General features: G+C 37.5%; 1 protein-coding gene across 7 annotated transcripts in view; it reads left to right on the top strand.

Annotated features, from left to right (window-relative positions):
• LOC142841994 (histone demethylase UTY) overlaps window positions 1-12405 on the top strand; it is a 159358-nt gene that overhangs the window by 120328 nt on the left and 26625 nt on the right. For all 7 annotated transcript variants that reach the window (XM_075958977.1, XM_075958975.1, XM_075958974.1 and 4 more), the window contains 3 exons: window positions 10648-10712; window positions 10793-10867; window positions 11445-11593. In XM_075958977.1, the coding sequence (XP_075815092.1) occupies window positions 10648-10712; window positions 10793-10867; window positions 11445-11593 (289 nt within the window). The remainder of the gene's footprint in view (window positions 1-10647; window positions 10713-10792; window positions 10868-11444; window positions 11594-12405) is intronic.

The following is a 12405-nucleotide window of genomic DNA, read 5'->3' as shown; positions in this document are numbered from 1 at the left end:
TCCTCCACAGCCTCTCCAGCAAAGGCTATCATTGGTGCATTTTATTTTAGCCATTCTGACTGGTGTAAGATGGTATCTTAAAGTTGTCTTGATTTGCATTTCCCTGATCGCTAAGGAGGTTGAGCATGACCTTAAGTGTCTTTTGGCCATTTGAACTTCTTCTGTTGAGAATTCTCTGTTCAGTTCAGTGCCCCATTTTATAATTGGGTTGATTAGCCTTTTACGGTCTAGCTTCATGATTTCTTTATATATTTTGGAGATCAGACCTTTGTTAGTTGCGGTGTTGGTGAAAATCTTCTCCCAGTAAGTGGGTTGCCTTTTTGTCTTAGTGACAGTGTCCTTTGCTTTACAGAAGCTTCTCAGTCTCAGGAGGTCCCATTTATTCAATGATGCCCTTAGTGTCGGTGCTGCTGGGGTTATACGTAGGAAGTGGTCTCCTGTGCCCATGTGTTGTAGAGTACTTCCCACTTTCTCTTCTATCAGGTTCAGTGTGTTCGGACTGATATTGGGGTTTTTAATCATTTTGGACTTGAGTTTTGTGCACGGTGATAGATATGGGTCTATTTTCATTCTTCTACAGGTTGACATCCAGTTTTGCCAGCACAAATTGTTGAAGATGCTCTCTTTTTTCCATAGTATACTTTTAGCTCCTTTATCGAAAATCAGGTGTTCATAGGTTTGTGGGTTAAAGTCAGGGTCTTCTATTCGATTCCATTGGTCGACTTCTCTGTTTTTATGCCAACACCAAGCTGTTTTTAATACTGTAGCTCTGTAATAGAGTTTGAAGTCAGGGATGGTAATGCCTCCAGAGGATCCTTTATTGTATAGGATTGTTTTGGCTATCCTGGGTTTTTTGTTTTTCCATATAAAGTTGAATATTTTATTCTCCAGATCTGTGAAGAATTTTGATGGGATTTTGATGGGGATTGCATTGAATCCATAGATTGCTTTTTGTAGAATTGCCATTTTTACTATGTTGATCCTCCCAATCCAAGAGCAAGGGAGATCCTTCCATTTTCTGGTATCCTGTTCAATTTCTTTCTTAAAAGACTTAAAGTTCTTGTCAAATAGATCCTTCACTTCCTCGGTTAGAGTTACCCCAAGATATTTTATGCTGTTTGTGGCTATCGTGAATGGAGAAGCTTCTCTGATTTCCCTCTCTGCTTCCTTATCTTTTGTGTATAAGAGGGCGACTGATTTTTTGGAGTTGATCTTGTATCCTGCCACATTACTAAAGCTGTTTATCAGGTGTAAGAGTTCTTTGGTGGAGTTTTGTGGGTCGCTTATGTACACTATCATATCATCTGCAAATAACGAAAGTTTAACTTCTTCCTTTCCAATTCGAATCCCCTTGATCCCATTATGTTGTCTTATTGCTATTGCTAGAACTTTGAGCACTATATTGAAGAGGTATGGACAGAGTGGACATCCTTGTCGTGTTCCTGATTTTAGTGGGAGGCTTTGAGTTTTTCTCCGTTTAATTTAATGTTACCTGTCGGCTTGCTGTATATAGCTTTTATTGTGTTTAGGTATGACCGTTGTATCCCTAATCTCTCCAAGACTTTTATCATAAATGGATGTTGAATTTTGTCAAATGCTTTTTCAGCATCTAATGAAATGATCATATGGTTTTTTTCTTTCATTTATTTATATGGTGGATTACATTGATATATTTGCGTATGTTGAACCAGCCCTGTATCTCTGGGATGAAGCCTACTTGATCATAATGGATAATTTTTCTAATGTGTTCTTGGATTCGGTTTGTCAGTATTTTGTTGAGGATTTTGTAGTAATAGGGGCGCGCGGTGGCGGGGCTGCGTCCCCAAATCCCCAGCCGCCTGGCTCGGCTAGCTTATGCCCCAAATAATTACACAGACACTGTATTCATTTAAACACCGCTTGGCTCACTTCTACCCGGCCTCTTATAGGCTAACTCTCGCATATTAATTTAGCCCACTTCTAATCATCTGTGTAGCGCCCCTAGGTGCGCTTACCGGGAAGATTCTAGCCTAAGTCCATCCTTGGTCGGAGCTGGGGCATGGTGTGCGTCTTCCCTGGAGCTGGTAGCATGGCGTCTCTCTTGCGTCTGCTCTGGAGAGGAGAGCTGTGGAGTCTGACCTCACTTCCTCTTCCTCCCAGAGTTCTGTTCTGTTTACTCCACCCACCTAAGGGTGGCCTATCCAATGGGCCTAGCAGTTTCTTTATTGCTTAGCCAATGAAATCAACAGATTGATATATGACACTCCCACATCACTTCCCCTTTTTCTGTTTAAACAAAAAAGAAAGGCTTTAACTTTAACATAGCAAAATTACATATAACGAAACAGTTATCAAGTAAAAGTTACAATAATCTTTATCATAACTAAGGAAAACTATAACTATAACTAACTATTCTTAACTTCATCAAAGACTCCAGAAAGATACAATACTACATAAACAAACAAGAAAAAGGCAACTTTTAAAACTCTAGAAATGACAGAGACATCTCGCTGCCTGAACAGTCACCCAAAGTTCCTCTGTACCGTTGGGGCATCCATCTTCAGCCTTTAGGCCCATGGTATCCAGCAGACATTTCCATAAAGCAGGAAAATTCAAAGTCAGTTCAGTCACTATCTGTTGTGTCCTGAAGAATGTCTCGCAGACTCTTTCATGAATCAGGAACCCCGAAAGATCATCTCACCTTAGGCAAGTTCAGTAGTCCTCTCTCTGCGGGTTCTCTGTGTCCAGTTTATGCAATAGTCCAGGCAAGAGCAGTTTCTTGCCCAAATGGCTATCAAACTCCATAAGGTGCCTCTTCGATGCCCATCTTCCTCTTGAAGTAGATTGGTGCTGCCAGGAGCAGAGTGTCTCATTGTCATGAAAAGTCCTCAGTTATTAAAACATTAAATGTCCTATTCTGTAATCTTTGAAAGACATGAAGAATGTCTATCTAAAATATATCTCTATATATCTAAAAAATCTAACCAACATGACTACAAGCTTTACAATTATCAATGCTATCAATAAAGCAAAATCTATACAAATGCAAATTATTCATATCTATATCATATCCCCCTTTAAATGTAAAAGAACGTTTATAAACCATATTTGGGAACATGGGCGCAGTTATTTCTCTCCAAACTGCTTCCTGCTGAATGGGGGCGTCGTTAATTAGGTCTTTCTTGGTATAACCTGTGTGCTAGTTTCATCTCAGTTGGCAGTTGAGCGAAGCAATTTTCTGAAGATGTTCACAGCAACCCTTCAGGAGGACGTGGTCCATCATACCAAATCGGGATAAATGCAATCCACAAGGTCTGATCCTCTGTGAAAACAAAAGCAGAATCTCTTTTCCAAAGTATCATATCCTTAGATCCAAATTTTGAAATCATACCCTCATGATATCCGTTCTGGTTCCACTTGGCAGCCCATATAATGAAATATCTGTCTGTACTTAGCTCCTTTACAGTCAAAAATTTTAAAGAAAACACAATAATACAAAGAATCCAGACTCTCTGTGAATTTTTCATTTTTACGCGGCTTATTTTTACTCTATCACTTTACTTTATTCTGTCTCTTTAAAGACTTTACTTTTTTTTCTTTTTAAACCATTAACTTTATTCTCTATATTCTTTTTCTTCTCTCTCTCAAGCCTACGTACATTCATCCAACAGTGTGACTCATTTAGTGGTCTGAATCTGTCCTATTGTGAATCTGCAATTTTTTACTATCCAGGAGCACTTTTGATTTGTGCCTTTAAATCACTAGGTGCTTAAGAATCTAAGCTGTGACATTCCTAGGTTAACTTTTTGCTTTTTGGGCGTATATCTGTAAACCAGGCTGTCTTTGAACTCTCAGAGATCCGCCTGTCTCTGCCTTCCAGGCATTGGGATTAAAGGTGTTTGCTACTACACCTTGAACTCACAGAGATCTGTCTGTCTCTGCCTTTTAGGCACTGGGATTAAAGGCGTGTGCTAACACACCTTGAAGTCACAGAGGTCTATCTCCCTCTGCCTCCCAAGTGTTGGGATTAAAGGTGTGTACCACGACACACAACTTTTTTTGTTTTTTTGCTTTAAGAACTTCAACTTTCAGCTTGCATATATTTTTAACACACTTCAAACCATTCAGAAATTTTCTCTGTCTTTGAATCTCTCTGTACTGTATATCTCTCTTTTTCTGACCACAAGAGCCTTTAATTTGCCAAGCAATCTCAGTAGGACTAAAGGCATGGCTTTGCCAGCTAGATCCAGTCCATTCCTTAGCTTTCCAGCCTCATGGCGGATATACAGGCTGCAGCCATGTTTATAGCCACAACTGGCGTTTCAAGTCTCTGCCAGCCAGAGAGCTACAACAGACAACACTCAAGTCCTCTCTCTGTAGCCGGCCCTCCTGCCTCAAACAGTCAGAGTTTGCCCTGGCAGGATGGCCCAGAAAGCCGGCATTTTTAAACAGCTCAACTTTTTTCCTGCTACGGCTGAAAACCGAAAAGCATGTGTTCAGCTTTTCGTCAACACCGTTTAAGTGTTTTGTGGCAGGACCTCTTAATGAGCTGCAGGCTTTGCAGCTGAAGCTGAGTCAGGAAGCCTCTCTTAGATGAGGCGCTTGCTTGCCTCTAGCAAGCAGAGTAGACCAGAGAAATTGTCACAATCAAGAAAACATGCTTTACTCTTTCCCAAGCTTTTTCAGGCTTTCTGTGGACTCAGTTAGCCACACGTCTGGGCGTCATTTGTAGTAATAGGGGCGCGCGGTGGCGGGGCTGCGTCCCCAAATCCCCAGCCGCCTGGCTCGGCTAGCTTATGCCCCAAATAATTACACAGACACTGTATTCATTTAAACACCGCTTGGCTCACTTCTACCCGGCCTCTTATAGGCTAACTCTCGCATATTAATTTAGCCCACTTCTAATCATCTGTGTAGCGCCCCTAGGTGCACTTACCGGGAAGATTCTAGCCTAAGTCCATCCTTGGTCGGAGCTGGGGCATGGTGTGCGTCTTCCCTGGAGCTGGTAGCATGGCGTCTCTCTTGCGTCTGCTCTGGAGAGGAGAGCTGTGGAGTCTGACCTCACTTCCTCTTCCTCCCAGAGTTCTGTTCTGTTTACTCCACCCACCTAAGGGTGGCCTATCCAATGGGCCTAGCAGTTTCTTTATTGCTTAGCCAATGAAATCAACAGATTGATATATGACACTCCCACATCAGGATTTTGCGTCCATGTTCATGAGTGAGATTGGCCTGTAATTCTCTTTCCTGGTTGAGTCTTTGTGTGGTTTTGGTATCAGAGTAACTGTAGCTTCATAAAAGGAATTTGGTAATGATCCTTCTGTTTATATATTGTGGAATACATTGAGGAGTATAGGTATTAGGTCTTCTTGGAAGTTCTGGTAGAATTCCGCATTGAAACCATCTGGTCCTGGGCTTTTTTTGTTAGGGAGGTTTTTGATAACAGCTTCTAATTCTTCGCGACCAACAGGTCTGTTTAGATTCTTCACCTGGTCCTGGTTTTACTTTGGTATTTCTAAAAAAGTGTCCATTTCTTTTACATTTTCCAGTTTTGTGTTATACAGGCTTTTGTAATAAGATCTAATGACTCTCTGAATTTCCTCTGTGTCTATGGTTATGTCTCCCTTTTCATTTCTGATCTTATTAATTTGCGTATTCTTTCTCTGCCGTTTGATTAGTTTGGATAGGGGTTTATTAATCTTGTTGATTTTCTCCAGGAACCAGCTTTTTGTTTCATTGATTCTTTGGATTGTTTTCTGTGTTTCTATTTTGTTGATTTCAGCCCTCAGTTTGATTATTTCCAGTCTTCTACTCCTCCTAGGTGAGTCTGCTTCTTTTTTTTCTAGAGCTTTCATGTGGGCTGTTAAGTCTCCAATATGTGCTTTCTCTGTTTTCTTTAAGTGGGCACTTAGTGCTATGAACTTTCCTCTTAGGACTGCTTTCATAGTGTCCCATAAGTTCGAGTATGTTGTTTCTTTATTTTCATTGAATTCAAGGAAGATTTTAATTTCTTTCTTTATTTCTTCCTTAATCCAGGTATGGTTCAGTAGTTGGCTGTTCAGTTTCCATGACTTTGTAGGCTTTCTGGGGGTAGCCTTGTTGTTGAATTCTAACTTTAATTCGTGGTGGTCTGATAAGACGCAGGAGATTACAAATATTTTTTTGTAACTTTGGAAGTTTGCTTTGTTACCGTGTATGTGGTCAATTTTCGAGAAGGTTCCATGAGCTGCCTAGAAGAAGGTATATTCTTTTCTATTTGGGTGGAATGTTCTATAGATGTCTGTTAAGTCCATTTGATTCATTACCTCCACCAATTCTCTTATTTCTCTGTTAGGTTTCTGTCTGATTGACCTGTCCATTGGTGAGAGAGGAGTGTTGAAGTCTCCTAATATTAGTGTGTGCCGTTTGATGGCTGTCTTGAGTTTTAGTAATGTTTCTTTTACGTACGTGGGTGCTTTGATATAAAGGGCATAGATATTCAGGATTGAGACTTCATCCTGATGAATTGTTCCTCTTATGAGTATAAGATGTCCCTCTCTATCTTTTCTGATTGATTTAAGTTTGAAGTCAACTTTGTTAGAAATTAGTATTGCCACACCTGCTTGTTTCTTAGGTCCATTTGCTTGATAAGCCTTTTCCCAGCCCTTTACTCTGAGTAGGTGCCTGTCTTTGTGGTTGAGGTGTGTTTCTTGTAAACAGCAAAATGTTGGATCCTGTTTTTGTATCCAATCTTTTAGCCTGTGACTTCTTATAGGTGAGTTGAGTCCATTGACATTAAGTGATATTAATGACCAGTGGTTGTTAACTCCGGTCACTTTTTTAGTCGTAGAGTTTGTGTGTTTTTCTTCTTTGAGTTGCGCTGGTGAAAGGTCTCTAGATGTCTGAGTTATTGTGGTCATTGTTGGACTCCTTGGTTAGTGATTTTCCTTCTATTATTTTCTGTAAGGCTGGATTTGTGGCTACGTATTGTTTAAATTTGTTTTTATCCTGGAAAATTTTGTTTTCTCCATTGATAGTGAACGAAAGCTTGGCTGGATATAGTAGTCTGGGCTTGCAGCCATGATCTCTTAGTTTTTGCAGTACATCTATAGGACCTTCTGGCTTTCATGGTTTCCATAGAGACGTCAGGTGTAAGTCTGATAGGTTTACCTTTATAAGTAACTTGGCCTTTTTCCTTTGCGGATCTTAATATTCTTTCTTTATTCTGTATATTTTGTGTTTTGATTATTATATGGCGAGGGGATGTTTTTTTTTTTTTTTGATCCAGCCTATTTTGTGTTCTGTATGCTTCTTGAACCTTCATAGTTACATCCTTCTTCAGGTTGGGAAAGTTTTCTTCTATAATTTTATTAAGTATATTTTCTGGACCGTTGAGCTGCACTTCTCCTTCTTCTACTCCTATTATTCTTAGGTTTGGTCTTTTTATTGTGTCCCATATTTCCTGAATGTTTTGTGATGAGAGTTTGTTGGACTTGCTGTTTTCTTTGATCAGTACGTTTATTTTCTCTATGTTATCCTCAGACTCTGAGATTCTTTCTTCTATCTCTTGTATTCTGCTGGTTATGCTTGTTTCTGTAGTCTCTATTCGTTTACCTAGATTTTCCATGTCCAGCCGGCCCTCTGTTTGTGTTTTCTTCTTTACCTCCATTTCAGTTTTCAAGTTATGAACTGTTTCCATTATCTGCTTGATTGTTTTTCCTTGGTTTCCTTGGGTATCACTCACCGATTTACTCAATTCCTCGAACTTTCTGTTTCTTTTAAGGGCGTTTTTTATATGCTGTTTAAGGGTGTCAATCACTTTCATTAAGTCAGTTTTTTCTACTTCTTGATTAAGGTGATCATGTCCTCCTGATGTGAGGTCGCTGGCTTCTGGTGGTTTTGTGTTGTTTTTCAGATTGTTGGGTGAATTCTTGCATTGGCGTCTCCCCATCTCTTCCTCCCAATATTCTCCTATGGATCTTCTTTTACAGGATCAGGTCTTCTTGCCCACTGATGTACCTTCCCAGTGCTGTCACTCCCCAGTGATGTTTCACCTGGTGTCCAGATTGGATCTCCTTGCTGCTTGGTTAGCTCGCAAACAAAGGGCCCCCCTGCTTGCTGCAGGCAGGCTATGAAGACAAAGGAGCTACCGCCCTCCCCTTTGCCCTATGCTTCGGGTTCAGTCCCAGTTTCCAAGCCTGCTTGGGCTGGGAGGCGCTCTGCCGCCAAAGAAGGGAGGGAGGGAGGGAGATGGGGTGGGGGGATCTGGATGTAAGCACAATGCTGTTTCACTGGGTGCCCAGTTCGAAACTCCGTACTGCTTGGTTAGCTCCAAATTAATTGATTCTTATGTGTTGTATATTCCCTGAATTTTACATAGCAGTGTTTAAGATTTATAATATTTTAGTACTTTATGTATGTATGCACTCATGCACATGTACGCATGCCTCTGTGTGTGCATGCACATGTGCCCCTGTGTATTTGTATTCTTTTCATGTTTTCAGCAGAGGATAGTTTGTAGGAGTGAATTACTTCTACAATACAGTTTGGGGAATTGAACTGGAGTTGTCAAATTTGCCAGAAAGTTTCTTTTCCTTTGTGGCTATTACAGTAGCCTTTTTTTTTCTGTTGACAAATAGTATTCATTAATTAAGGAAATCATTGTAGTTTCCCTTTGTGGCTATTCTCACTAATACTATTATAAATAACCTAACCCAGATATTTCTGTGGACATAGATTTTTTTTCTCGAACAGTATATAATATGATTGCTAGGTTTTGTAAGAAATTACTATGTTAATTTTAATAATGGTTGATTTAAATTTATACTTGATTTACTTGGTCTCGTTTCTGCTGTCTTTCTACTAGTTCTCTTTTCATTTTAGTTTCCTAAGTACTTACAAAATTAGGCTTCCTTAAGATTTTGATAGCCATTTCTATAGTAACTTTTACTAAGCATCTTCTTGTTGACATTTGTGTAGTATCTTTTGTGAAATGTGTATAAAATTCATTTGTTTACAGTTTAATTGGGACATCACTGTTGGGTTGCTGATATTTGTTATTTTTGACAGAAGTAGCTATTTACCAGTCCTTCAAGTTAAAACCTTTTGTTTCTTCCTTTGTTCATGAGGAACTTCATTGAAACACAACAATACTGTTTTACAATTTTTCATTGTATTTTTATTTATTTTGGGTGTGAATGTTTGAATGTGTGTATGTATTTATAGAGTTATTGTAGACTTTTGAAGACAACTATGGGGATAGTTCTGTCATTCTTCCATATAGGTCCATGCGATTGAATTTATGTGGACATGTTTATTGTCAACCTTTTTTTTTTGGGAGAACCATCTTGCTAACTTGATTTTTTTCATTTGTTTGTTTTTGTTTTAAAGTCAGCCACTTGTTAGACTTGGGTAAATGACATAGACTAAGCTAGCCTTGAACTTCAGAAATTGTTTTGCCTTTGTCTCTTATTTGTGGCAGTTAACGACATATACTGGTATCCTTTTCCTGGCTTTTATTTTTTAATGTCATGTGTTACAAACATGTTTCAGAATGAGTGAATTCTTTTAATATTTTTCTAACAAAATAGTATTGTAGAGCACGTTCTCATTTAGATATGCCATTTTTTATAGTTTTAATTCTTACATCCTAATTATTCCTTATGTATTTTTTATCTATGACAGCTTTGTTCTGTATTTATATCCATTTCTTTATAGTAGTATTATTCGTATTAAAGAAATTACTATGTTACTCAGTGTGTTTTCTTCATTGTTCTCGAACTTTATAATTCATATAGAACTCATTATATAAAAAAGCTAGTGTTTGGGGCTGGAGAGATGGCTCAGCGGTTAAGAGCATTGCCTGCTCTTCCAAAGGTCCTGAGTTCAAGTCCCAGCAACCACATGGTGGCTCACAACCATGTGTAATGAGGCCTGCAGGAAGAATACTGTACATATAATAAACAAATAAATAAATATTTTTTTTAAAAAAGCTAGTGTTTGAAGAACTTATAGTTTTAACCGTGTTAGTGAGATTCAGCAAGGTAACAACAAAATGATAATTTAAAAAAAGACATCCTTAATGTTTCTTGCTTTGTACAGCTAAAGTATGTGATTATGTAAGTATACAAATAATTCTTTTTGTTTAGGTAGTATTCTTTACTACTTGACATTCATATTAAGTATTGGTATATAAGCCCATTTTACATTTGTTTTTGTCTGTTTTTTTAAAATATCAGTTTTATTTTTGGCAAGTGTCAGAATCACCATTAAAATGGCTTTGTGTTATTCCAGTAAATGAATCTAGAACAGAAGTTTCATTTTTGAAGCTTTATGAGGCTGTGTATCATGGTTCTGGGGTCTGTCTTTGACTCTTTATTTCAGTGGTTCTCCACTTTCCTTGTGTGTAATCCTTTAATATAGTGCCTCATGTTATGTTAACCCCAACCATAAAATTATTTTATTGCTACTTTATTACTGTAATTTTGCTACTGTTATTAATCATAATGTAAATAACTGATATCCTGGATATGATCTTACCACCCACAAATTAAGAAATGATGCTTTATTGAATGTGATAACTGAACTACTCCTTACTTTTTAAAATATAGACACAAATGCTCACATCTGTTGATTTATGTTGTGCAATAGGAATTTGTTATAATAATTGTGAATGTTTTGTTTAATGAATAGGAAGAAAATGAAAGAAGAATGCAAGCTAAGGATTATTCAGATATTGAATCAACATCTTCAGAGAAGTAAGTAACTATGGGCATTCATTTACTTGTATTAAAGACATGAGTTCACCTTTTACTTTTTCTTTTTATTTTCATTTTAGTTCTGGGAGGAAACGGAAAGGACCTTTTAAAACCATAAAATGTGGGATTAACATTGATCTGTCTGATAACAAAAAGTAAGTCTTCTTAGTATGAATGGAAACAAATAGGATTTCTGTATTGTAATATGTGTATTTTCCTGTTCCTTTTCATGCCTAGCATTTTTATTTAATATCATATTATTTCATCATCATCATCATTATTCTATTATTTTTCTAGTCAGGTTTTCTCTGTGTAACTTTTCACTGTCTTGGAACTAGCTCTTGTAGACCAGGCTGGCCTCAGACTCACTGAGATCCGCCTGCCTCAGCCTTCCAAGTGCTGGGATTAAAGGTGTGCGCTACCACTGCCTGACTTTCAAATTATTTTTACAAGTTTATTATTATACTTTTTTCTTATTACTGAAGACCAAAGAATTAAGCTGTAAACATTCTAAAATAGACAATAAATTATTTATTCTATTTTGCTAGGTTATACATTTTATGCACTCAGTGATCTTTGTTTTTGGATATTTTGGGGCATATAAGTTCATTACTACATTAATTTGAAATGCTTATTATTAACTTTTTCTGCATAATGAGAAAACAATTCAGGAACAAGTTAATTTTCACTAATATTTTCAGAAAGTTTCACTGTAAATCTGTTTTATTGCAGGTGGAAGTTGCAGTTACATGAGCTGACTAAACTTCCTGCTTTTGTACGTGTTGTATCAGCAGGAAATCTTCTAAGCCATGTTGGCTATACCATTTTGGGTATGAACACAGTTCAACTATGTATGAAAGTTCCAGGGAGTAGAATACCAGGTGATTGATATGATCAAACATTTTTCTTAGTTGAAATGAATCAATTAATCATCCTTGTAAAAGATAAAAGTAATTTCTTACCATTTATAATTAAACAAAACTACTGAAATATTATATGTTCTTTATGTTTCTAATATCTATAATGATTCTAATTACGAAACCCATATTATTATTTTTCCAAAGTGTTTAAAAATCTCTCCCTATGACAGGATCAGTATAATTAGAAACATTTAAAAACTAGACAGAGGTACTAAATCATTTATTTCCTAAAATTATACAGAGTTACTTTTAAATAATGTTATGCTTGTTTTACTTAGATTTATGTATATGTATCATATATATACAGTGACCACAGGATCTAGAAGAATGCATCCTAACCGTGGACATTACAGATGAGTTTCCATCAGGATATTGGGAATTGTAACCTGGGTCACTGGAAGAGTAGCCAGTGTTTTTAACCTCTTTTTCAAGTCCATGTCTTGAATCCAAATTCAGATCTTGAAACTTGTAGAAGTGCTTTATAATCAGACCTTCAAGAAGTGTGTGTGTGTGTGTGTGTGTGTGTGTGTGTGTGTGTGTGTGTGTTTCCTCACCTGTGTACCCAAGAGGCAAATGGAATTTTTTTGGCGTGGAATGAGGCTGCTAAATACAGCTATGAATTTATAAACATGTTTTATTGAGCACATACTTGAGCTGCTTTTTTATTTTCCATTTCAGTTTTATAGTTCTGTAGTTATTTGCTGTTCAAGATTAGTTTTATCTTCATTAGGAAGGTAATATAATGTCTATAATGATTCTAATGAGGAAGCTCA

The sequence above is a fragment of the Microtus pennsylvanicus genome, chromosome Y, assembly GCF_037038515.1.
Source record: "Microtus pennsylvanicus isolate mMicPen1 chromosome Y, mMicPen1.hap1, whole genome shotgun sequence".
Classification (NCBI taxonomy): domain Eukaryota; kingdom Metazoa; phylum Chordata; class Mammalia; order Rodentia; family Cricetidae; genus Microtus; species Microtus pennsylvanicus.
Note: the sequence above shows the minus strand (reverse complement) of the source record. Positions and strands in the feature narration are given on the sequence as shown.